Raw genomic sequence first — 26664 nt, 5'->3', positions numbered from 1 at the left:
AAATATCTTCATGAACACAAAGGTATTTGCCGGTACCTTCTGGTTGCTCCTGGACTATAACAAAATGAGCCTTTTCATCCTCATGGTCAGGAGGGTGAGACTTACTAAGGATGCTTCTATTTATTTCATCCTCTCAGGACAGGCCATAGCCCCTCTGCCAGGGCCACCTACTAGTCTGTTTGTGTGAATCAGACAGAGGGGCCTCCTGATAGATCCAGCTCAGAACGGAAAAACAGCTTCCCATACATGTCCCCATCTGATTGTCCAGAGAAGACATCTTTTGGGGGAGGAAGAATGGCACACCAGAGCCATCATGACCTACCTTTTCCATATGGAGAAACTGAAACCCAGAGAGAAGAGAACAAACCCGCCCAAGGCGGGTGATCACTGGTGAGCCAGTGATCACGGAAGAACATTGGTCAGGTCTCCTGAAGTCCAGCCCGTGGAACTGCCACGGACCATCTCAGGGTGTGAGAAGCAGCAGCTCCCTTCCCCACGGAGCAGACTAGGCTCGAGGACTCAGACACCCGGATATTTCTCTCACACTCAGTGTTTTTACTACATGTGTCCTTTATCCAAGACAGGGAGGCTCTCATTCCCGGGTACTTACAAGAGGGCAATGACAAAACATAAGGACACAAATGGAAGCAGAGAAGTGAGTCAGAATTTCGACAGTCCACTCCCCACTTCCGGTCTACCTAGAACAGTGTTTCTCAGACTGTGCTGTGCATGAGAAGCAGAAGCATATATTGCTGGCCCTACCCCCAGAGCTTTGATTTAGCAGATCAGAGGTGGGCCTGAGAATGTGCATATCTAACACATTCCTGGAGGGGGGGTGTGCCTGTGCTGTGGGGTCTAGGGCACACTTTGAGCCCCCGAGGCCTAGAAAAATAGACAACTCAGCTTTTCCTCCCTCATCTTCATTCTCTTTCTCCTTTCATGGCCCTCTCTGTCCTTTTCTGCTTCTTCCTCCTCCCCGCCCCCATTTTTTTTTTGGTCTTCTTCCCATCGTTCAAACATGATGGGATGAGCCAAGCTGCCAGGGCTGCGGGTTCTAGTTCCAGCTCTGTCACTTACTAAATGTGTGACCGTAGGGTGAAGTCACTTCCCTAGCGTAGGCCCAAGGAGAGACAGCACCCCCCCCCAACCCACCACCCTGCCAGCCCCTCCCCAGAACACATCTACCCGGGCTCATCCCTGTATCACCAGACACTGTGCGATATGTACTTGCGGAGAGGCTGGTGAATGAATGTGCTGGTCTTTCAGCTTGCAGTTCAGACTCTGGGAATCGACTTCTTCTTCCAAATCTGAGCTTCTCCTTCTTCAGTTGCACATGATATTACGGATCCTTCTAGAACAAGGAGAGGGGCGGATGGTTGAGGGGAGAGCACTCTAGAACAGCCTGTGAACTGGGGTAATCAGACCCCCAGACAACAGGCACCTGACATTCAGGGACAGAGGAACACCGGGGACCCCGAGTGTCAGCGGCTAGACTCGGTCACTAAGGGCGGCCGAGGTTCCAGCAGGGGGCGCCAGAGAGAGAGAGAGAGAGCGCGCCAAGACCCGCGTGGTCCTCCCAGGTGTCCGGCCTGGGGTGGGCGGATGTGCCCGAGGGGCGTGGACCCGGCCAAGGCACGCCCCGGCCGCGCTTAAGTAGGAACAGGCCAGGGCTAAGGAGGAGGGAGGGGGAGAGCCCCGGCTGCTGCGGACCCGGCTAGACCTAGAGCTAGACGCCCCCGCGCGCAACCCGGCCCCACGCTAGCTCCCGACCGCGCCATGCGGGGCCGAAGCGTGGTCCTGTGGCTCTTCCTCGCTCTGCGCACAGGTGAGGTCCGGCCGCCTGGCCTTGGGAGCAGGAGGGGAAGTGTGTCCTGAAACGGTGCCAGCCGCAGCTGAAGGCGGCCGAGGGAACTAACTCCGACCTCAGCTGCCTGGGACGTCTTGGAGGAAACGGCATTCACATGGGCCTTGAAAAAGCGGGCCTTCTGACTGGCCAAGGAGAGAAGCAGTCGGAGGGGTGGAGGGGGGAGAGCCTTAGAAGATCAGGAGGAGAGCTGGGAGGATGGACGCGTTTGATAGCCGTGGATGCAAGGTTTGGGGGCCGAGCCCCTTTGCTTCTCCCGAGCCCCCACGAGAGAAGATTCTAAGGGACTGGAAGGGAGGGGCGGAAGATGCGACCGGGAGCCAGCCCCAGGGCGCCCTGCAAGGTGCGAGGAGGAGGAAGGTGCTTCTGGGTCTTTCGTGTCTGCCCCGCCCCCTCCCAAGGCAGCCAGGACCAGCGCAGTGAGGGGTGAGGTTGGGCCTCGGGGAGCTGCTGGCAGGGTCGCCGGACACTGGACGGCCTCACCACTCTGATCTCAACGAATACACTGGACCCGCCACTGCAGTCCCAATTCTGCAGTTGCCCGCCCGGCCTACCAAGGGGCAGTCCTGGGGCTCTGGAGAGGGGGAGGCCATTTCACACTACAGGGTGCTGGGGGGAGTTGAGTCACAAAAGGTAGGCTGTGGAAGAATTTGCAGTCTTGACCCCTGGGGTGGGGTTGGGAAGGACAGGCTGCCACAAGAGGATGGCCTGGTCACTGGGGGCGCAGAACGGGACCCAGAGCTGGGCCACATGAGTGGTGGATGGAGGAGCTTGGGTCTGCAAAGGCATCCACCCCAAGGAAATCCGGCCCCGCTTTGCTGGGCCCTCAGGCTGGGAGCTCTCTTGGGACTCTGATCTGGTCAGATGCCAGGACCCAATAGGGTCCCACTGGGAGGAGGGACCTAAGCAAAAGGCCACTGAGGACCTGTGCCTCCTGGCTTTCTACATAGGTCGTCTTCAGCACAGAAGATGGTTTTCCTTATCTGTGCTCTCAGATGACAAAGCAAGTTCAGAGAGGTCAAATAAGTTGCCCAAAGTCACCAGCTCCTTCTCCAGGAGCAGAAACTTGCGCTCAATCTGCTGATTTCCTCAGCTTCCTCTAGGCAGGGGTAGGGGAGCCTGAGGGTGGGTTTGTAATCACAGACGCTCCCGTAGGCCGCCAGGCTCCTTGAGGCCCACCGCCACCACCTCCCATCTCAATTCCCAGTTGGTGAGGAGGGCTAAGGAACACTGAGTGAGAGACCCTACTGCCCTCTGGTTGGAGGACACAGAGGCCCAGAGGGGCCAGAACAGGGGCAGGAACTTGCCTGGTCATGGAACCAAACAGGACTCCTCATCCTCTTTCCACCCAGCAGGCTGCTCTCCAGGCCAGTGAGCAGGCTTATGACTAGCTGATGCTACCCTAGGAGATGCACCCCCCACCCCTGCCTTGGCCTCTGTAAAGTTCCAGGTCCTGAGCCACCCCATCTGTCCCAAGTGCGGGGGTGCATGTCTCTACACGCACGGACCTCTGTGGTCTGTGACACCTCTTTGTGCCTCAGATCTCCCAGTGGGAGGGCAGGGCTATTGCGTGGGACTGACTATGCATGCTCAGGGGGTCACACAGCTTCTGGGGGGTCGGGGGCAGGGGCTGGGGATGCTCTCTGTGGATGGGGTGCTGGGCCTCTGGGCCTCACGGGTTCGTGCCCCCAGTGCTCAGCGGGATGGAAGTGCGGTGGTGCACCACCTCAGACCCAGAGCAGCAGAAATGCAGTGACATGAGCAAAGCCTTCCAAGAGGCCGGGATCCAGCCACCCATCGTGTGTACCCAGGGCACCTCAGTGGACCACTGCATCCAGCTCATTGCGGTGAGTTCCAGCCCCTCACTCCACCAGACAGGAGGTCTCTGACTCAGAAGGGAGCGCACAACAGCATCATTCACAGAGAAAGGTGCTGACTTCCCCTGCCAGGGCCAGGCTGAGGCTCTCTGGAGTTCCCCAGGCAACAAGGGCCGGCTTGTTTCCTGCCAGTGCCCAGCCCCTGGGAGGCCACAGGGAGGAGGGCACTGGCTGAGATGGGCCCCTGCAGGGGAACGTATGGAAGAGGCAGAGTTTCCCTTCCACCAGGCCCCTGCTAGAGTGGGGACACTACCCACCCCACCAGGGGGAGCCCAGGGGCGGTTTTCCAGAATCAGGCTTGTGCAGTTTCTCAGGAAGGAGAAATGCCGCCCGCCGCCTGGCCTGGGTGAGTGAAGGGGGGTTGCAAAGAAGTGCTAGGCCGCAGATATGCTCAGCCAGCCCTGATGCTACTCAGAGCTCGGACTTCGGTGGCAAGACGGGGGTGTGGACAGAAGCCTGGGTTTTCACTTCAGCTTGGCCCTTGATTTCTCCCCAGACCTCATCCAAGTCACACATGGGCTGTGGGCTTAGTTAGGCTCCATGGTGAGGAAAGCAGTTACACTGAACTAGAATTTTACCATGCACCTCAGGACACCAAGAGCATACTGCCATTTGTGTCTGAAATGAAAAGGGAAAAAATGAAGAGGGCATTTATGGGACTCCGTCTGCATCCTGGAAAACCTGAGAAACGGGTTAACAGTGGAGTCAGCGCTGAGAAACAGGCAAACGAGGGAGATTTTTTACTCTGTGCCATTTTGTATGGCCTTATTTTTCTTTTAACTATGGAAAGCCATTAGAAGCCATCATTTTTAAAATAACATAATTAAGGCAAGCCCTCAGCCCAGGAGAGCTGTCACCTAGGACCTGGTAAAGGGTAAGCCTTCTAGGCCCTGGTGGTACGAGGCCAACCCAGGGCAGGGTTCCTGGGCCGGACAGACAGGACCAGTGTGGACCTCTGTGGCTTTTCAGGGGGCCCTGGGCAGACTAATGGATGCCCCTGAGCTCCTGGCTGAACGGGCCAGGGTGGCCAGCCTGCACTGACCCCGCATGTTCCCAGCAGGCCCGGGAGGCTGACGCCATCACCTTGGATGGAGGAGCCATTTATGAGGCAGGGAAGGAGCACGGCCTGAAGCCTGTGGTGGGCGAAGTATATGATCAAGGTCAGAGGGCGGGCGGTGGGGGTGGGGGGTGTTGGGCTGGCGGGGAGGAGAAGAGGCTGTCTCTCTGCAGTGTGTCCTTGTTGCGCCTGGCCTAACCCGACAGCTCTCAAGTTGGTCAGGAGCCCTGTCCCCAGAACAGTCCTGGGATCCAGGCCAGACAAACCTACAGAGACCCCCGCTGCTAAGTCTCTCTTGACACCCCCCTCAGAGCAGGGTTGCCAGAGACACTGGGCTGACCAGAGTCCATTCTTCCCTGTGGGGAGCCCATCACCCCTGTAACTTGCACCCACAAGCTCTCAATGAGGGGCTGCCCCATGTCTTGCCAAAGTTGGGCCGAACTTCAGCGGCCCTGTCAGAAGCAACGTGGAGGAGGAATAGGGCTGAGGAGTTGATTAGGACCTGAGAGCCCAACGAAGGAAGAACGCATCCCAGTTCTGCTCATTCCTGTGAGCCTCTGTGACTTTGAACAGCCCTCCTTCCCTGACTGGAAAATGGGGACAGTGACACTTTCCTGTCACACAGACCAGATGAGTCAGCATGGGCACACCTGACCTGTGGTGTGTGCTTAGAAATAGGAGTTCCTTTCCCCCAGTCCCTCACCTCACCAACCTCACCAAACACATGCCTCTAATTCAGCCTGCCCTTTGGAGCTCCGTCCCCCATCTCTGTTGTCCAGATGACTAGCCCCTGTCACAGCCCAGCTTGCTGTCACCCCTGAGAGCTCCCCTGAAAGGGCTTCTCTTTCCTGCTTTCCCGGAGCTCTGACTCAACACTGTTAAGATCCTGTTCTCCCTGCTTTTTTGTTTCTGTCCCACTGCAGTGAGTCCCTTGAGGAAGGGCCTGGTGCTCCTCTCTGTAAAGCTGCTGGTACCTGGTAACCTGGCACAGGGCCTCACTGGGCTGCTTGGTGAACTGATGACCATCAGATGACACAGGACGCAGTCTACCCAGCCAGCCTTTCCACTCAGAAGCCAGGAACTGCCCTGCCTCAGTGGCCCTCTTTAATTAATTCACACTTTGAGCCACTGCTGCTTACCAGTCATGAGCACAGAGTCACAAGCAAAAGAGCCAATTCCTGCCCGCAGAGAGCAGGAGTCCAGTAGCGAACAAATAAACACAAAGAAGCGTAGTTACCAGTGTGGGAGGTGCTGTGGAGGAAGTCAAGGCCCCAGGAGGAAGGGAAGGAATGTGGGGGAACCTACTGAAACAGAGCAGACAGGAAGGCACCTCACTTCTCTGAGGTGACCTTGCAGCTGAACCCTGATGAGGGTCCCAGGCGGGACAGAATTTGGTATGTTCCAGGAATCAGAAAGAGAGGGCATGGTGGGTCCATCAGAGGAAGGGGACGGGCCAGGCTCCCTAGGTTGGCAGGACGTTAGCTCAGCTGTGCAAGAAATAGCACTGGCTTTGTTTTCTAGAAGTCCACACTCATTCTGACTGTGGCCATCCCACCTTACAGGGTAGTGGCGGGGCGGGGAGACTGGGGGGAGGGAGGATGTGATGCCTCTGGTCATCAGTCCCCGTGGATGAGTCATCCCTGTCCTGCCTGAATGGCCTGTTGTGGGCCACATTTGACCCAGGGGAATCTTTTGCGGGGCTGCCCACCCACATACAACCCATTCACGGTTCTGAGTGATTTGGAATATTGATAGTTTCATCTATTCTCTCTCCCCCTCTCCCTCCCCTTTCCCCCTCCCTTCTCCTCTCTACATTCTCAGCACCTAATGAGGTGAAGGTCCTGCCGGTCCTGCCTGTCCCACATGCTCCTCCCACCACTCTGCCCCCATAACCACGATAGCACCCCCTCCCTCCCTCTGCGTTCCCCCGGGGGGCCTGGACTTGGGAGAACACAAGACTTGAGGCTGCTGCTGCTTTCTGTGTGGCTACAGGGCCCCACTGACAGATGGAGACTTAGCCAAATGCCCGCTGACGGCAAGGAAAGGAGAGGAGTGAGCCTCTGGGAATGGTGTCCTGCCACGTCAGACAGGAGGGGGCTGGGGCTCATGCTGAAACGTGGATTGTACCCACTTGCGCTCCCAGCAGCCGGGAAGCCCGTGTACACACGCTTGTGTACATCTCTGCACACTTGGATGCATGTGCACACATGCCCAGGTAGCTGGGCACACATATGTCCATGCATACACACCCGTCTCCCACAGCCTTCCCACCTGCGTTCAGCCCCTCTCGTGGCTTCTCCCCTGCCACCCTCACTCTTCTCCTGTCCCCCCTCCTAGAGGTCGGTACCTCCTATTACGCTGTCGCTGTGGTCAAGAGGGGCTCCCACGTGACCATCAACACCTTGAGAGGTGTGAAGTCTTGTCACACGGGCATCAACAGGACGGTGGGCTGGAACGTGCCGGTGGGCTACCTGGTGGAGAGCGGTCGCCTGTCTGTCATGGGTTGTGACGTGCTCAAGGGTAAGGGCTTTGGGCCCGGCAGGGGCTTCCCCTGCAGGGGCACTGGGTCTCCTTCCTGGCCACTGCCCTGACTTCTCTTGATGGGTGACCTCCCTTGGGCTCCCATAATTAAGGAGCAGCACCATCGCACCTCCTCCAGAGCCTCCCCGACCCCCAGGTGGTGGTGTCACCCCTTCCTCATTAGTGTTGGCCAGCCTGGGGCAGTCACAATTAAAGCTCTGGTGGAGCAGCTCTTGGGGGTAGTTGATACATGACCCTCGCTTGCTCTTCCCAGGACCCTAGGACACAGCCAAGCACAGGCCCACCCACAGCTGGGAGCGGGTGATGCCCAGGGAGCAGCTCTCACCTGCTGCAGACCTGTGCAGGTCCCCTTTTCCAGAAACACGTCCTCAGACAGATGAGAAACTTTTTTCAGGACCCCAAACAAGCTGCCAGCTTGCACCCAGAAAGCTCACAACTGGGGAGAGACCTACAGCTCCCCAGTTGATTAACTTACAGTGAGAAGAGGGGTGTCCTGCCGCTAGAACGTTCTCCAGTGAGAGTTGAGAGGGATCCGAGAGGGGTTGTCAAGAATAACACACGCTGGGTGAGTGAGCTGAAGCCCCATGTGCCTGGCTGGAGTCCCCAGCCGTTAGCCCAGGGGCCAGGGCTCATCTCCTGCTTGTCCTGCTTTGGGCTTCTCTTGGCCACCCCACTCTGACAGTCTGTCCACAGGGTGCTCCAAACCGTGATGTGGCCACTGACCTCTGACAGCCACATTTGTGAACTGCCCTCTGAGGGGTCATACTCACACCCCCAACAGTTCGTCCACGAGTGCTGCCTCCTGGTTTGTCCCCTCCGTGACCAGTAATTCAGGGGCTGGGAGTTGGTGGGAGAGTCGCGGGAGAGCCCAGACTTTGCTGTCAGAGAGTAGTACATGTCGGCCCTTCCCAGCATAGCCGCCTTCAAGTACGGGACTCTGCCCTGTTGAACTTCAGTGCCCCATCTGTCAAACAGGTCAATGCAGAGTCTCAGGCTGTGGTGCTGCCAGGGCTGCAAGAGCTCAGAGGACATTTCCATGTGATGTGTGTCCCCACGTACATCCTCGCTGCATGGAGCTGCTGTTATTTATGAGCTCGACTTCATGCCCCTTGGGGGCACCTTGCTGTTGGTTGTGGGCACATGCACGCACCTGCACACAAAACTGCTGTGTGCGCACACATGCACGAGCCCGTGCAGCACGCGCCTGTGCATGGACACATCATACACTGCCCCCAGCAGCTTCAGCTACCATGTCAACCAGCGCGACCCGTGGAAGCATGGAGGCCCGGTCCTCTCAGACAGTGGCCGGGGACGGGTGGTCTGGCAGCCAGTTGGCGCATGTATTGAAGTTCCACTCCCCTGGGATGATGCCAAAAGAAAACCAGGAAAGGCAGCCCACTGGGGCAGAGCTGGATCTAGCGGGCTGGTGCACCAGAGTCCTCACCTTATGTGACACTGAGGAGACTCAGCGTACAGGACGAATGGTTGTGCACAGGGTGGACGCTGGATCACAGCGCTGGCAAGGGCCCCAGGACTACGCAGATCTGACCACTTCCCCATTGAGGCCTTCCTGCCCATACCCCTCCACCTGTTTTGAAAAGATTTGTCTATGAAATTGTAGGCATTACGTCATAATTTCTTTTCTCCCCCACTTTCATCGATTACGTATAAATGACTAGAAGCGAAACCTGCAGTGGGAGCAGTATGTACGCAAGAGTTGTTCTATGTAGTGGTTTGGAGATAACTGTTTACTTTCTCCAACGCCCCTTGCTGCTTTTGTGGCCCCAGTTTGGGAATCACTGGCCTGTCCCATTCCCCCCGTTTTTTGCTCAGACTGAAGCTCGGAAGGGCCGGCACATCCCTGGGGGCCCAGCCCCACTGCAGCCTGAGGGAGGGTGAGCCGTCCTGGGGGGCTGGTGGGTGGCTGACGGGCCTCCCTATCCCTCCTCCTCCCCACAGCTGTCAGCGACTATTTTGGGGGTAGCTGTGTGCCCGGGGCAGGAGAAACGAGCTACTCGGAGTCCCTCTGTCGCCTGTGCCGGGGCAACGCTGCTGGGGAGGGGGTGTGTGACAAGAGCCACCTGGAGAGATACTACGACTACAGCGGGGCCTTCCGGTGAGAGGGCATGGGGGGCGGTGAGGAGCAGAGTGGGGGCCCCGGAGGCCACGGGAGGGTGGAAAACAGCAGGGCACTGCGAAGGCCCCAGGGGAGTGGCCCGTTGGCTGCATCTCCTCAAAGGGCCCTTTATATAGTTCATGTGCCTCCTTAGTTTAAAAACGTCCAACTGGAATACGCCAGGCTGGGTTTGCTCACAAAGTCAACATGTTTGGTATTTTTAGAGATGAGGTCTTAGAAGAAAATGGCAAAAACAGCCTTTTGCCACTTTCAGGTCCCCATTCTGGTGCCTCAGACCAGCAGGGAGGGTGGGAAGCATGGAAAAATGTGGCAGGGACCCTGATGTCTTGGTCCTTGGGGCTGGCCTCAGCTCTGCACCTGATTAGAGCTGGTACTTTGGGTAAGCCGTCCATGGGGCCAGAAGGAGTCCCCAGCAGCTGTGGGACAGCTGCCTCTGTCCACAGATGAGGGTCCATATTCAGCAGAGCTTGGAATGGAAGATTGCAGAGCCCCTCTAAGCATCTTGGCCTCAGTATTTCCACCTAGAGAGCTGGCTGGGGCCCCAAATGGGCCCACCAGACAGACCCCTCCATTCCAGAACATGCCTCCCAGAGGGCAGAGGAGCTCAGCCCCGCCCAGGCTCACAGTTTCTTCCCACAGGTGCCTGGCAGAAGGGGCTGGGGATGTGGCCTTCGTGAAACACAGCACGGTGCTGGAGAACACGGATGGTGAGTGGGAGGGGTCAGCCCCAGGGAGCAGCATCTCGGGCCTTGTAGTTGTCCCTGGAAGGAAGAGGTGGGTGTTCTGAGCGGAGTTCAAATGGCTCCGTGGGGCGAGGGGGGCTGGTAGACATGGCTGCCCTGCTCTGGTTTGTGTCTGGCATTGGCTTCCACTTTAAGACTGGGTCCTAGTTGTGCAAGTCTCTGTATGAATCCTTATCTACCCTTCCTCCTCCCGTTATCTGGAGAAGCCGTCCATTTCTAATCCGTAAGAAGATAATGGTAAATGGGGTTAGTGTTCTATGTAGATCCATTTATCGTCATTTAGGTTTTTTTTTTTAATTTTGCAATAATTGAGCTTTAGAAAAGTTGCAAGAATAATTCAGAGAATTCCCATTTTTTCCAAAGATTGATTGATTTTAGAGAGAGTAGGGGAGGGGCAGAGGGAGAGGGAGAGAATCTCAAGCAGACTCCCCACTAAGCCCAGAGCCTGCGCTCGATCCTGAGATTGTGACCTGAGCCAAAATAAGAGACAGATGCTAACCCAGCTGAGCCACCCAGGCATCCTCCCACCCACGTTTATCTTTTTTACCCAGATTCCAACTTGAAGCATTTAACACGTTGGATTTATCATTCTTTCTATATTCATATGTATTCTATCTTTGAGAATACATTTGCCTGCTCATGCCCTTTAATATTTTCGTGCGTATCTCTTAAAAACAAGGAGATGTGGGCCTAGCCACAGCACAGTTACCAAATTCAGTAATTGTAACATTGACTCAATACCATTATCTAATCTATAGCACATAGTCCAGATTGACTACTGGTCCCAATTCTTTCCGTTGTAGCAATTTTTTTCAGGTCCAGGACCTAATCTGTGATCTTACACGGTAGTTAGTTGTATTCTTTCCGTTGTAGCAATTTTTTTCAGGTCCAGGACCTAATCTGTGATCTTACACGGTAGTTAGTTGTAGGTCTTTTTAGTTTCCTGTAACTGCTGAGCAGTTTTCAATCTTCCTTTGTTTTTGTGGCATTGACATGTTTGAAGAGTCAGGCTGGTTACTTTATAGAACATGCCCCAATTTGGATTCGCATAAGAATCCTTTATTTAAGTTGAGATAACAATTTTCATGCAACAAAATGCACCCTTTGAAGTACAGGCTATACAGTGGTATAACCACAGGTGCATAATTACCACTGCAGTCAAGATAGTGATTGTGACTAATCTTCCACCCTGTAAGTTCCTTGATGCCCCCTTCTGGCATTCACCAGTCACACTTGTCTCTCTAGTTTTGCCTGTTCAATAATGTCTGATCATTGTCTTTTTTTTTTTTTTTATCATAACCTTTACCTTTAAAAGCAGAAGGTCTGTCATGTGGTCTGACATTCAAGAAGGCAAACAAGATAAACCAGATTTGAAAAAGAGAAATGATTTGAAAAAGAAGGAAGCACATAGGATTATGTCCAGGGCAAGATGATGGAGGAAATGGGCAGCCGGGACTTGGGCCTCAAGATCAAACAGGGGAAAATGTCAAAGTTGGAGAAAGAATAGGGGTGTATGGGGTTGAAATTCGCTGTTTTTAACATTTATTTATTTATTTATTTATATTAAGGGGGGTGGTGGAGGCAGAGGAAGAGGGAGAGAAAGAATCTCAAGCAGACTCCCACTGAGTACAGAACCCAGTGCAGGGCTAGATCTGTGCCCCCAAGACCATGACCTGAGCTGAAATCGAGAGTCAGATGCTTAACCAACTGAGCCACCCAGGTGCCCCTAAAATCAGCTTTTTTTAAATGTTGATGGTAGGGGTGCCTGGATGGCTTAGTTGGTTAAGCATTCAGCTCTTGATTTCAGCTCCAGTCATGATCCGAGGGGCCTGGGATCAAGTCCTGCATTGGGCTCCTTGCTCCGAGAGAGCGAGCCTGCTTCTCCCTCTCCCACTGCTCCTTCCCCAGCTTGTGCGCATGCTCCCTCTTTATCTGACAGATAAAATCTTTTAAAATTTTAATTAATTAAATAGGATAAAATGTTGATAATTTAAGGAAGTGTAAGGAGATAATTTTTAAAATTTTATGCAAAAGATTGGTAAGAGCAAAAATGGGAATTGACATTCCAACTGAAGAACAGGAGTGGCAGATTGCAATACCTAAACGGTGCATTTGTGTCATGGGGGAAGGCCAGACCATCCCCAGAGCTCCATACAAAGGCTTTGCAGCAGATGAAAAGTAGAGAGCTGGGGAGGGAGGCGAGAATGACACAGAGTGATTGCTAAGAAGGCTTGAAACCATCACACAGACCTTAAACTTGACCTCTGTGGAGGCTTCCAAACTATAACTCTCAATTTTGGGGTTTGGGAGTGAAGAGTTTTCATGACCCCACAAATTATTTTTACCCTTTCTATTTCCTAGTAGAGGCTTATCCTCCTCATTTGAAAATTTTAAAAGTCTTAAAAATGTTGTTCTATAAGACCATCTGTTGAGTTACAGTTCTAAAATTAGACTTCTTAATATTCCTATCTGGTGTCCATAGTCACTCTTTCAAATAAGTCTGGATTTCTATTATAAATGAGTTTTACGGAAAATTTCCAAAAGGGTGGGAAAAATACTTTAAAACGACAAGTGAAAAAAAAAAGTAGGGTGCAAGGGGCTCCTGGCTGGCTCAGTTGGTGGAGTGTGCAACTCTTGGTCTGGGGTCATGAGTTCAAGCCTCACATTGTGTGTAGAGATTACTTAAATCATTTCTTTAAAAAAAAAAAAAAGTAGTGGGGCCCCTGGGTGGCTCATTGAGTTGTGTGTTTGACTCATCATTTTGGCTCAGAAGATAATTTCATGGGTCATGAGATAGAGCCTTCTCTCAGGCTCCGTGCTCAGGGAGTCCACTTGGGATTCTCTCCCTCTGCCCTTCCCCCTTCTCTCTCTCTGTCTCTCAAATAAACCTTTTTAAAAAGTAGTAGGAGCAGCCGTGGGTGGCTTAGTGGGTTAAGCTTCTGCCTTCGGCTCAGGTCATGATCTGAGGGTCCTGGGATCGAGCCCCACATCGGGCTCTCTGCTCAGCAGGGAGCCTGCCTCCCTTCCCCCATCTCTCTCTCTGCCTGTCTCTCTGCCTACTTGTGATCTCTGTCTGTCAAATAAATAAATAAATCTTTAAAAAAAAAAAAAAGTGGGGGGGTAGCAGGATACAAGATTGCCTATCGGATACCTTAACTGTGTTAGAAATGGTTAGAAAATAGAAAAAACAACATGGAGTAAATATCCTGAAGCACAAATAGAGTAATAACTGGATTAATGCATGGGCAAAGCTTTGGAGAAAACTACCGTTTTCTCTTGGGCTACCATTGGTCCATTCTGTCTGGCTCTGTTCCCGCAGTGGCCCCTGCCACCTGCTCAGAGTCGAATTGAGTGTCCAAGGGCAGCAGGGACCTCCTGGCAACATTTCTCTCTCCCTAAGCTCCCCTGAGTCTCTTAGTCTTACCGTTAATGAACAGGCCTGTTTACACGTGCCGTATTACCATCACATACCTCTAAGCCACATAAGTCTAAGCCAATACAAGCTTTGGTGAGGGTTTGGAAATGCAAGTCAATAATGACAGTCTCTTGAGATACCTGGCCTTGTGGAATGCAGTCCCCAAGCTCCTTGTCATTCCCAGCTCTGGTCTTCACCTCCTACAAGAGTTTGTTTTCACCGTGAGTCTGTGGCCCTCCCCACCCTTTCCTGGGCCTTTCTGAGGCCCTTCCCATAACTCCGCCGAGGACAGAAGTTGGCTCACCACAGCCTTTCCATCTTCCCAGGGAAAACTCTTCCCTCCTGGGGCCAGGCACTGCTGTCCCGGGACTTTGAGCTGCTGTGCCGGGATGGCAGCCGAGCTGATGTCACCGAGTGGAGGCGATGTCACCTGGCCCGGGTACCTGCTCATGCCGTGGTCATCCGGGCGGATGCAGACGGGAGCCTCATGTTCCGGCTGCTCAATGAAGGCCAGGTGAGTTCAGGGCACCCCCCCACCCTTGCATGGCTTTCCAGATGGTACCGAACCTCCTTGTCTCTTCGCAGGGTAGAAGCTCAGCTAGAGCCATCACTGGGCTGGCCAGCCAGGCCAAGAGGGGGCAGGACTCAGAGACCCACCCTGGGCCAGACCACAGCTAGGGAGGTCTCTGTAGTGTCCAGCCTTAGTGTGAAGGGGGGACCAAGGGTGTGAGCTGGCAGCCAGAGGCAGGAGCAAGGAGGGCTAGCCAGAGAGGCAGACCGGGGACCCAGGCACCCTTCCAAGAGAGCTGCTCATGTTTGTGGCTCTTAGAAGTAAACCCAGAGTCTATGAGCCCATGAACAAAACGACAAAGCTAACAAATGTCAAAAGACACCATTAATTAAATGTGAATAGTGTTAAGGTGATACTTAACAACCCCTGGGCACTCAAGCTCTAGGTACGTTTGCCCCCAACCTGTGCCACCATAGCCAGCCCCATCCCACATCCTCAGTCCCATTCCAACCCTGGGCCCTCGGTGTGACAAGGCAAGAGTGCACTGGGGGTGCGCAGAGGATGTGGGTGGGGGTGCCTGGCCAGAGGAGCCACAGGCTGATTTGAGAGGAAGGGGCATGCTGCCCTCCCCACTGGCCACGCCTCCCCAGCCCCCTCTCCTGTCCCCGACACACAGCGTCTCTTCAACCATGAGAGCAGCAGCTTCCAGATGTTCAGCTCCAAGGCCTATGGCCGGAAGGATCTGCTCTTCAAAGACTCCACCTCCGAGCTGGTGCCCATCGCCACACAGACCTATGAGGCCTGGCTGGGCCAGGAGTACCTGCACGCCATGAAGGGCCTCCTCTGTGACCCCAACCGTAAGTCCACCTGTCCCCTGTCCCACAAGCTCCAGCCCAGCCTGACCACAGGCATGCAGTGCTTTCTGGAGAGGCAGCTGGGAAAGGACACTCACCCCAGAGGCTGTGTCCCTTGGCCTCCACCTCCCTGCCTCTAGGGGTTTGGAGAGGAAGCTTCTCTGGAGATGGTTGGCCTGCTGTATCCTGGATGCCCCATCAGCTCCAAGGGGTAGGATCCAGACCATCAGGCCGTGTCTTGGAAGCATCTCCCTGCCTATCCACAGTGAAGTCACCAAGTCCCAACATGGCTCTCTCCTCAGTGCCTCATGCCGCCTCCTGCCCACCCCATGGCCAAGGCCCTGGCTCGGGCGTTGTCTGTTGACTGGACCATTGTTAGTCTACTGTGGGCTTTCTGCCTTCTGCCCCCTATAGTCAGGGAGACAGTGTGCTACTCAGACACACGACAGCCATGATCTCCCCTCAGGCCTCCTCACAGCCCAGTGAAAGAGGCACTGTTACCCCCTTTCTGTGAGAAGAAACCGAATCAGAGGGTAAAATAACTTACTTCTCATAGCTAATGAGGGAAAGAACCAGAGTTTCCCTTGGGCCTGACTACAAGCTCTCCCTACTGAGGTATAAGCCCCCATGACTCCACCCCACAGGCCACACTCGGGGACAGCCCCTGAAGCGGGTGAGTGTGGTGGTGACCACAAGCTCACACACATACACAGGGCTGCCTCATTATCTGCGCTGGTGTGTGCTGTCCACTCCCGAGATCCAGAAGTGTGGAGACATGGCTGTGGCCTTCAGCCGGCAGAGGCTCAAGCCAGAGATCCAGTGTGTGTCGGCCGAGTCTCCCCAGCACTGCATGGAATGGATCCAGGTGGGGGCCGTGCCCAGGGTCGCAGAGTGGGCTGTGGGGCCAGGCCATGGCTGTGCCCAGGATGGTCCTTCCCAGCCCTTGCCGTGCACCACCCGGTCTGAAGCATAGGCGGTCTTCTGTGCCAGCCTCAGAAAAGGGAGGAAGGACTGGCAGGGACCAGCCACCCCACTTCAGGGGAGGAGGGTGGGGGAGGGGGGCTGTTTCCTTTCAGGATCCCGGGAACCCTTCCTCGCTGAGTGGGGGAGCTGAGAGCAGAAGGAACATCTGGAGAGGGGCCCAGCAAGACATTGCTTGTCCTGTGACCTTCAGTAGAGAGGCATGAAACGAAACACTACCGACCCTCACTAAGTACAGTGTGCCTGGTAGTTTCCATAGTACTCCATCCTAGGCCTTTCTGCTAAGCTTGTCATGGCCCATTACATGGTCTGTGGCACCTGCTGATCGGCTCTGCAGCCACAGGTAAGGGCCCTGCCCTGCTGTGCTTCTCTGACTGGAGACTGAGGCCAGAGCTTGGAGGGGGCCCCGGGCCCCCGCAGGCAAGGTGGCTACAGTGGTCACAGCGGCAGCCTGGTTCCTGGACTCCTCCATTCTCATTCAATTTTTTAAAGATTTTATTTACTTATTTTTAGAGAGAAAGGGCAAACGAGCAGGAGGAGGGGTAGAGGGAGAGGGGGAATGTCTCAAGCAGTCTCTGTGCTAAGCCCAACATGGGGCTCGATCTCAGGACCCTGACATCATGACCTGAGCCAAAACCAAGAGTGGGACACTGAACCGACTGCACTACCCAGGAGCCCCCTGCCGCCTCCCGCCTCTTTTTTATGAGCGAGTATGTGGGGCCTGTGGGCTTACGATGAGGAGCCCTTCTCAGGGCAATCCCTGAGCACAGGCCAGACCATTGCCCCTTGGAAGTGTCCACACTGCCCCCCATTGACTTAGAGACCAAGAAGAGAAGAGTGGACAGAAATAACAGGAGGCCAGGATCACGATAGAGGACGGCCTCACAAGCATGCGAGTGCCATGTGCCGTACACTGTGCCAAGATTTGCGTGGACCCCTTCCCTTAACCCTCCCAGCAGCACGGGGTGGGTGTGACCACTGCCGGGAACCTGAAGCTGGCAGAGGTTGGAGAAGCCACCTGCTCACAGTCACCCAGCTCAGGGTGGGGAGCCCCTTGCCCCAGGGCCCCAAGGAGGCTGCCCTGACCCTGACCACAGGTAGTGCTGAGGGAGGGGTGCTCAGCTGGAATGGAGGAAGGGGAGAATGGAGGGGGAGGGCAGGCTGTCCTGTGGGGGAGGGGGAGGGCATGGGCTAGAAAACAGGGAGAGGCAGGAGGAGAGGTTTCAGCTCCCTATGGGCAAGAGCCTTTGCTCTGTCTCAAACAGGGCCAAGGGAGTGTCCATCAGAAAAGGAGCAGACTGGGTGGTTCCTTGAGAACCCCAGCAAGAGACTCAGAAATGCTTCATTCTCAGGCTTTCGGGGTGGTGTCCAGTGGATCTCTGACTCCCATGTGCTTCCCAGCCACAGTGGTCCACGGAAGAGGGCTGTCAGCCGGACTGGGGTCCACCCTGCCCCCACAGTGGCTTGGAGGCCTGGGTCGGGGGAAGAGAGGGCCCCCAGAGGTGGATGCTCTGGGCTCAGAAATTAAGGCCACTGCCTGTTACTCCAGCATCACAGCTTCATGCTTCTGGGCCCGAATGGCCTGGGGCGCCTTCTGGGAGGGAGGTGTCCCCTCTCTCCCCCTGTCCCACCCCTTTTTTTCCCTTGGGGTTTGTCGCACTACTGTGTCTCGCTTATTAACCCCTATTTAGGTCCAAGGGGCAACTTGTCCAGAGGCTTCAGAATGGGCAAGAAAGGGTGGACGGGGGAGACCAGGGGGCTTCAGACAGGTGGAGAGGAGAGGGTCCTGGGCCCTTCCTGCTCCTTGGGGCAGAGCTTTAACCACGAAACTTCTGTCTCTTGAGGCCTGGCTCCTTCATGTACTCGCATCAGCATTTAGCAAATACGTACTGGCTTGTGTGGTGGGCCAGCCCTTGGCCGGGGGCGGGGGGATACAGCATGGCACCCCAGGCGTCTGCGGGCTGCAGTCTCTGGGGAGGGCGGGGATCGTGCACAGTTCTGACAACAGGAGCAGCAACCCCCCAAGGATGGAGTGCTAGTGCCAGCTACTTTCCCGTCTCTGGTCTTCCAAACCCCTTTCTGTCCCACACATCCCACAAGGAAGGGGAAGGCGGTCCCCAGGGGGGAGAGCCCGAGAGACCCAACCCTAGCACCTCTGTCAGGTCCCGACACTTCCCCTGCCCAGTCGCTCTTTCTTGTCCCCTTTCAGAATGGGCAAATCGATGCAGTGACCCTGAAGGGCGAAGACATCTACACAGCAGGAAAGAAACACGGCCTAGTCCCAGCGGCGGGGGAGCACTATGCCCGTGAGTATAGGGGCCCGGCCCCATTCACTGCTAGGAGGCAGCTGAGAGTTTTTCTGGATATCATCAGTCTCCCCCTCACCCCTGGGCCCTTTTCCCAAGCTCCCCTTTATGGTCTTTCTCTGGGATGGGTTGCTTTCTGTCACAGGCAAGCCCTCCTGCCTCAGGCCTCAGTTTCCCCATCGAATCATTAAAAGCCTGGCAGGTGTGGGCAACCTTCCTGTAAGAGGTCAGAGAGTAAACATGTTAGACTTTGCAGGCCACGGGTTCATTGGTGGTTTTGGAGTTTTTTATTATTACTTTTTTTACAACCTTTTAAAAATACAAAAAGTGTTTCATACGGCTAAGCCAGGTCGTACAAAAACAGGTGGAGTGTTTGCCACCCCCTCAATGAGAGGGCCTCCTCTGCCTTTCCCGCCTACCCACTGGGGCTCATAGAAGATGGCCCTGGAGCACCGCCCCCTTCCAGTGGCCTGCGCTGGGGCCTTGGTGCTCTGTCCTCCTAAGTGGTGACTTCAGGTCCTTTCACTTGGATGTGAAGTCTCTGGGCTTAGGAAAAATGCTTCAGTGGCCCTCAGCCGTGCCTCCACCTTTCTCCCAGGAAGTGAGAAAAACACCACCTGGGTGTAAGGAAAGAAAAATCCCTTCGGGTGAGGAATGATGGGGCACAGGTTGGGGGAGTCAGAACTCTGAAAAGTGGAGCCAAGGGCTGCTTCTCAGCCTTGGTTGGGGGGCAAGCAGGGATCCCACTGCTGGGTGTGCCCGTGGGGCTGGGACACTAAGCGGGGAGAGGTGCATGGGGTCGACCATAGCTTGAGGCAGCAGGCACCCTAGGGAGTGGGTTGAAGGTCCCGGGGACCGGCCCCAGGGTCTTTCCTGGCCAGGCCAGGAATGCACAGGTGAGAGGCCTCACTGGCATCTCCTCCCCACAGCGGAGGACAGTAGCAACTCCTACTTCGTGGTGGCTGTGGTAAAGCGGAACAGCTCCTACGCCTTCACCCTGGACGAGCTCCGAGGCAAACGCTCCTGCCACTCTGCGTTCCACAGCCCCGCGGGCTGGGACATCCCCGTGGGCGCCCTGGTGCAGAGGGGCTTCATCCGGCCCAAGGACTGTGACGTCCTCACAGGTACTGCCCTCTGCAGGGATGCACATGTGCGAACTCCTTGGCGGGGGTAGGGTGGGGGTGTCTGAGGGTCTGGGAGCTGTCTCCCAGCAGGAGCCCACAGAGCAGCTCAGAGAGATTTTCTTTTCATCCTTGATGTGCCCCGTTCTCTTGGGAAGGTTGGGAAATATTGTTGGCCACACTCGTAACCATCTGCGGGGGGTCTGTTTGGTTCTATGCGGGGTGCCATGGTGCCCCTGCCACTTACCCAGAGGGGGACTGGCTCGAGCAGGCATGAGGAACAGGTGGCGTGCCTGGGCACTGGGCCTGGCTGGGTCACTGTCCAGTCATGGGGCTGTCCCCATATCCTGGCAGCCACTGGGTGTCTGGGGGACCTTTATGGAAAGTGGCCAGCCATCTGTGTAAGTGCTGAAGAAGACACATTTACCAAGCAGCTACCATATGCCATAACCAGCCCCCCCCCCATGTGTTAAATCACATACAGTCATGGGGAAAGGAAGGCAGTAGGAAGCTGGCAAGATCCTGGGCTGACTGTGCACACACCTCTGTCCCGTCTGGCACCTCAGGAAAAAACCACATTTTTTCTTAATCCACCTCCACAAGCATACACGGAGTGTTAGGGTTGGCTGCTCCCACTCCTCTACAGCTGGGCAGTTGGCCTGACTGGAACAGAAGAGCTTATGAGGTAGTGAGTTCCCCATCCCTGAGAGAGTCCAAGGGAAGCCTGGGTGACTGCTAACCCAGAAGTGGTGCATGGGGTTCCTATATCTGGACAGCCTCTGTAGTTCCCTGATCCCTGCAGTGCTCACAGGAGGAGATGCGCCCCTCTGAGCTGGGGTGGAGCTGATGGATACCCTGGAAACACAAGGGCAGGCAGAGTGGGCAGACCTGGGGGCAGGGGAGGCCCTCCCATCCCTGCTGCCCTTCCCTCTGCTGGCCCCTCGACTCAGCCCTCCCCCGACCCCCGCCCCAGCTGTGAGCGAGTTCTTCAGCGCCAGCTGTGTGCCTGTGAACAACGCCAAGAATTACCCATCCCCACTGTGCGCGCTCTGTGTGGGGGATGAGCAGGGCCGAAACAAGTGCGTGGGCAACAGCCAGGAGAGGTACTACGGCTACAGCGGCGCCTTCAGGTACCACGGCCACCTGGGGGTAGGGGATTCCTAGGGCCATTGCAGAGGCCAGGCCTTCCTGCCAGCACTGGCCTTGGCCTCTCCCATGGCAGGTGCCTGGCTGAGAATGCAGGGGACGTCGCCTTTGTCAAGCACACGACTGTCTTCGAAAACACAAATGGTATGTAACTGGGCAGAGGTGAGGAGGCTGGGGCCAGAGCGGCGCTGGATCCTCCCAAGAGCTGTTCCCCATCTACAGCATGGTCCAGGCCGGGGGTCCTGCTAGGATTGGGGCAGAACAGCAGCTGGGGAAGACCGAGGCTAGAAGGCTCTGACCATGGGGGACCCCAGGGACTCCAAGGTCCTCTCAGAACAGACCTCAGTCCACATGTCCAGGTGTGTAGGACACATGACATTCTTGACCAATTTAGAAACCAAATCTCCATTCCACCAAAACGGCAGAAACTCCACCTCTGTCAATGGGGAGAGATTCCTTCCGGGGCACTGATGGAGCACCAAGGTGTGTGGTGGGAGTGGCGGGGTCCTCAGCCCACATCAGCATCCAGGCTTCTGTCCTGAGCGGGTCAGTTCCTCATGCAGGGAAATCACTGCAGCTGGTAGGCCATGCCAGGCAGGGCATGCGCCCATTCCCATCACATGGGTGGCTTTTTCTCTGCAGTCACCTTCCTGGGCCCCACCTGGGAAAAAGCACCCTCAAACTGTATGCCCCAGCCCCCCCCCCCGAGCCCACACCTGGGTCCTGTAAGGGTGTGGGGCCCTCTAAGCGTGCCTCACTCCCCTCCCTGCTCCTGTTCCACTTTGCCTTCAGCACCTGCTGGTCTTTCTCCGTACAGTACCTCCATGCAGGCTTTGAAACCCCAAATGCTGGAGGCTCAGTCTTTTCTCACTGAGAAATTCTTTCCAAAAACTCAGTGCAGAAAGGCATAATGTGGTCTGAAGGGGAGAAGGAGACTGGTGGAGAAGAAGCAAGACATGCAGGGAAAAAAGATCAGGATTTCAAAACTTGGATCCCACCCTGCCTGTCAAGGTCACCCAGGCTGGGAGGGCTCCCAGGCCCTGTTGCCACCACCCCTCACCCATGCCCAGCTCCCATTGAGGACACTTGGGATGATCTTTCAGGAGGAGGGAGCTGTGGGCACTCACAGGAGCCAAGGAGCCCTGTTTGGCCGCAGCCCTCTGCAGTCCTGTGATAGGCTTGGGAGGGGCCCTTTCAAGAGGCCCCCACCTCCCAAGGCCACTCCTTGCCCTTTATTTTTATCTCTACTTGAGGGCCCATGTGGAATTCTTCTGGAAATGGGAAGAGGGTGGATATTGAGTCAGTACCTGAAGACACAAAACTAATGTGATTCCCAAGAGCAGTGTTTCTCAGGAATCCCTTGTGACCCCCTGCTTCAGCCTCAATAGGTTGCTGGTTTAAAACACAGTTTTGTGGGCCCCTACCCAAGTCATACCAGGCCCAAGACCTGGAACACCTAGATGGGGCTCTTTGCCTGGGACTGATTAAGAGTCTTAGTTTTTCCACCTGTGCAATGGGGGGTGGTCACACTCCCTTGCTGTTAACTGTCTTGAGGCTAGAGCAGGTGCTTGTAAAATGCCGGCATCATTCTAGGTGCTCTACCCACAGTGGTTCTGACCAGTGTTAGCAGCCCCTCTGGGCTCCTGGGTCCTGGCAGTGGAGCAGAGCAGTTGGGGAATGGAGTTGGGAAGCTGGCCAGACATGGTCAAGGATTTGGGGATCCAGGAGGAGAGCAGCCTCTCGCTTCCTCTGTCCCTCTGCTCCTTCCCTTCAGGCCATAATTCTGAGCCCTGGGCTGCCCAGCTAAGGTCAGAGGACTATGAGCTGCTGTGTCCCAATGGGGCCCGGGCCGAGGTGTCCCAGTTTGCAGCCTGCAATCTGGCACAGATGCCATCCCACGCCGTCATGGTCCGGCCGGACACCAACATCTTCACTGTGTATGGACTGCTGGACAAGGCCCAGGTGAGCCAGGGCAGGGGCTTCATCACGGGGGGTGGGTGATGAGTTGAGCTAGAGCACCCAGTGCCTCAGCGTACCCAGAGCAAACCAAGGAATGCTGCGGGAAAGTTCAGAGATTTTCACTTAATCAGGCCATTCCTTTACTATCGCTTCTGTGTCTTGCTTTATTAATGTTTCCTTCTCAGACGGACCTGCCCTGAGCAAGATTATGGGGGTGTGTGGTGCTAAGTCTAGTGGCTGTTTCTCAGCCCACATCTCCCTGACCCTTCAGCAGCACTGGCCACAGCTCCCACTTGCTGGAGGAACTTGTCCCCTTGGCTCCGGGGCCACACCCACCTGGCTCTCCTCTCAAGATCGGTAGCCGCTCCTCATTTCCTGGCTTGTAACCACGGAGTGTTCCAGGGCTCCACTCCAGACCCTGCGCCTGAGCCTGCTCTCCTGTTGACATTCCCCAGCCCCATGTCGTTAACAGTCCTTTGTACGTGGACAGCTTCCAAACACAGCCTCCGGCCTGCCTTCATCCTACCCTTCCATCTTGAACAACTGCCTGCTTGACATTTCTACTAGGATTTCTAACAGGCTCCTCGGCCCAAACAAGCCTGTAGCTGGCCTGCCCTGCTTCCCTCAGCCTCCCCAGCTGCTCTGAGTGGCACCTCCAGACTTCCCATTTCCTCAGGAGTCATCTTGAACGCCTGTCTTTCTCTCGCATTCTGCATCTAGCCCCTCTGCGAATCCTGTTGGCTGGACTTTCATATACATCTGGAAGGAACCCAGACAGTCTGACAACAGGGCCCTTCATTCCCAACCAGCCCCCACTTCCCACTTCCACCTCCCCTCCTCCTCCCCCACCTCCCCTCTGATGTGATGTGGGGAAGAACCCCGTGGCAATGCACATTTTCCTGGAGAGAAGGCTGACCTGTCCTCAGAATCTCAAGCATCCATGAGTCCCCCCTCCCCCCAAAGATTGGTGGCCACTTTGAACCTTCTTTCTGGGGTAGCTGCTGTCATAGCTCTACTCAGATTCCCCCTGACAACAGCACAGTGAGTGGTTGGGCTTATGTCAGGTCAACGGTCCAGTGCCTGAAGGTCCTCACTCTTGGTTCCTGGTGTCAGAGCCATGAACAAGCAAGCAGCCCCTGAGTAGTGGTGGCAAGCCCAGATGAAAGGCGGGTCTGCCTGTGGTTGCTTTCAGGGACCTGTTTGGAGATGACCACAATAAGAATGGCTTCAAAATGTTCGACTCCTCCAACTATCATGGCCAAGACCTGCTTTTCAGGATGCCACAATCCGGCCGGGCGGTGTTTCGGGCCTGTGTGGGGAGGAAAACACCTACCGGGGGACTGGCTGGGCACCAAGCCTACGTGGCGGCTCTGGAAGGCATTGCTGTCCCAGCAGTGCTCAGGCGCAGGTAGGGCCTGGCTTGGCAGCGGTGGGCAGGTCACCCCTTTCCAGAGGACTAGCAGGTGTTTCCGCCACATGCCCTTCCCTGCCCAGCATCCCTCCTAGCCTTGCACCGCCAGTCCTTGAGTGAATTCATGGATGCCCTGGGTGGCTCTAGGAGATCAGAGTGAGGTGGGCGTGGTGGGAGGGTGGTCTGAGCTGGAGGGCCCCCGACAGAGCGGAAGTAGTGCGTGTGTAACCCAGAGGGGCCTGGATAAAGGAAAGGAAGGCTACAAGGAATGGTGCAGAGAGGACTGAGGCAGCCCCATACATAGCATGAGGTCTCATTTTGAAAGGAATGAATATATAAAGAAAAATTGTAATAGGGCAGGAAAGGGGAGCCTGGGTGAGTTGAGGGCACAGAAACACCCCCTGGGTCACGATGCGAGAGCTAGTGCCAGCTGCCTGCAAATGCTGTTGCAGGCGCCCGTGCGGAGGCCCTGACCGCGTGTGTTTGCTCCCGCAGCGGCCCCGGCCCCGACCCCTGGGCTGTCCCTGCTGCTGCCGGCGCTGCTCCTGCTGGGCCTCCCGGCCGCCCTCCTACAGCCCGCCCTCTGAAGCAGCCCCGGGCAAGCCCGGCCCTCCCTCGGAATGGAAACCTACTCTGAAATGTCTATAAATAAGCTGTTCTCCCCGCTTCTGGGGCCGCGGGGGATGGGAGAGGAAGGGTGAGAAACCCTGGAGCGCCCCGGAGCTGCGATGCCGGCACCGGCACCGGGAGAAGCTGCTGTGATTGCTTCAAACCGGAATAAAAGCGAATGTGAAAGGAAGGGGCCCCCGCCTGCAGCAGAGTTGGATGCGAGCAGGGCTCCCGCGTGAAGCGGCCCCCGCCTCCCCGGCACCACCTGGCCCGCGGCTACCTGAGGCGCCCGCTGGCCGGCCTCCCAGTCACGCCGCACCCACGGGCTGGCGGGCTCCCACCACCCCGCCTCTCCAGGCTGCGGATTGGAAAAGGCCAGTTACCAAGGAAACAGGCTGAGCCCGGCTTCCCACACGGCCCCCTCTGCCAGGCCGGCCCTGCCGCGCGCTGGGGGGGGGGGGGGGGGGCTCCCACTCGCCCTGCGGGCAGTGCACAGGCCCCGAGGACCTCCGTGAGCCCCGCTCTGTCTGGGTTCTAACGCCCGCCCACGGTCTCCCTCCTCAGGTCTCTGGGTCTGTCCCTGGAGGCATCCGCTGTATCAGGCTCCACCAGGCCTGCCCAGGAGGTGAAGCTGCTGGAACACAGACAGCCCTTTGTCTTCAGTGGCTTGGCCTGGCCCAGACCACGGGACACCTGATGGGCCTGGGCTGGAGCACAGGGGCCCAGGAGCACAGGGTGAAATCCCTAAGGGCTCCTCGGACACAGGAAATGGCTCCTGCGACTTCCTCGTGTCCTCAGCTACCCTGAGTTTCCATCTCAAGATGTGTGTCCCCTCTTCCTCCTCCCATGTGACACCCACGGCTGCCCCCCCCCCCACATGTAGCACAGCAGTGATCTCCAGACAAGTGCTCAGCCTTGAGGACTGCCGAGAGCTGCAGGCCAGGAGCAGCAGGCGGCCCAGGCCTCCCGGGCCACCCAAGCCCTCTGAGGAGGCAGGAACGGGCTGTGCCAAGGCCCAGGTTAGGCGCCGGCAGGGAGCCCCACCACCTCAGGGGTGAGCAGGAGGTGGTCTCAGCCTGCTCCAGCTCAGGACACAGCAAGGGTCCTTCTGTCTCCTCTCCGAGCCTCAGAGGGTCTTCTCTACTCCATTTTTGCCATGGTTGTCAGGGGAGCCAGAAAAGTTTCCAGAACTGCCAGCTCTTCCTCTGAATTTTGCTCCCTGAGGAAAGAAAAAAGAGGAGAAACGAGCAAGCCACCCTCTCAAGACTGGGAGCCGCGTGGGTCTGGAGCTATTTGCGGCTGGATCTGCGGGGGCCTTGGGGACGCCGATGACAGGCTGGTTCCTGGTGCTTCGCCCACAGCCGTGGGGGCGGATCCTTTCCATCTCCCAGCCGCCAAGCCCCTGGCAGTATCCTGGCCACAGTCCTGCCATCCCAAGGTGCCCTAGTCACCGTGCTGGGGAAGCAGCCAGGGAGGACACCGCCAAGCCTTGTACCCTCTCCCCTGAGGGCACTGAGTGATTCTCCGACCTGATGATTGTTTGATTTTTTTTCTTTTTTTGTTTAAAGATTGTGCAGTAAGAGTGTATTTGTTTGGCTATGCTGCACTGGGGTGACAGCAGGAACCATAAGCCACGGAAAGTGTGACCTGTGTGAACGCTAGGTGTGTGTCGTTGGGTTTTTAGAGGACAGCAGCATGGTGTCAGTGCTAAGAAAAGATGTTGCTCTGGTTTTTTTTAATAAAGCGAAACAACGAGTACCTGTTGAAGCCTGGAATCAGAAACTCTGCTGCTCATTGACCTGTCTTCTCAGGTGGCCAGAGGCCTACCTGCCCCACACCCTCCCCTGCCCAGAATGGCAGGTTCCATTCAGAGCCCCATTCCCTGAGAGCCAGAGTCGGGGACCAGCCCAGGCCTCGGGCCACTCCACTCGGAACTGGCTCCTAGCTGACTCACTGTGGAAGAGGGAAGGGGCCCGCCCTCTGCCCTGTCCAGAGGTGTGCAGCAGTGGGGAACTGGTCTTCGTTCGTGTGCCGTGCTCTGGGTGGGAAGGTGGAGGTTCCCTGTGCTCCGCTCTCCCTGGCTCTTCGACTGTTCCAGGCTCCCCTCCTCTCATTCCTGCAGCCCTGCCACA

The 26664-nt window shown here is 56.2% G+C and overlaps 1 protein-coding gene across 1 annotated transcript; it reads left to right on the top strand.

The window, feature by feature from the left end:
* Nucleotides 1-1564: 1564 nt before the first annotated feature.
* On the top strand, nucleotides 1565-26301 carry MELTF (melanotransferrin). Its single transcript, XM_032337182.1, is given in 17 exon segments — nucleotides 1565-1825; nucleotides 3557-3711; nucleotides 4802-4901; nucleotides 7136-7318; nucleotides 9299-9455; nucleotides 10116-10183; nucleotides 13961-14148; nucleotides 14822-15002; nucleotides 15713-15864; nucleotides 18190-18286; nucleotides 19216-19410; nucleotides 20381-20537; nucleotides 20630-20697; nucleotides 22328-22515; nucleotides 23706-23891; nucleotides 23893-23920; nucleotides 24419-26301. Coding segments are annotated over 17 exon segments (2244 nt in total). The 5' UTR covers nucleotides 1565-1776; the 3' UTR covers nucleotides 24511-26301.
* Nucleotides 26302-26664: the final 363 nt, after the last annotated feature.

Source organism: Mustela erminea, chromosome 1, assembly GCF_009829155.1.
Source record: "Mustela erminea isolate mMusErm1 chromosome 1, mMusErm1.Pri, whole genome shotgun sequence".
Lineage (NCBI taxonomy): Eukaryota > Metazoa > Chordata > Mammalia > Carnivora > Mustelidae > Mustela > Mustela erminea.
The sequence above is the reverse complement of the archived record's forward strand: the minus strand, read 5'-3'. Positions and strand labels throughout refer to the sequence as shown.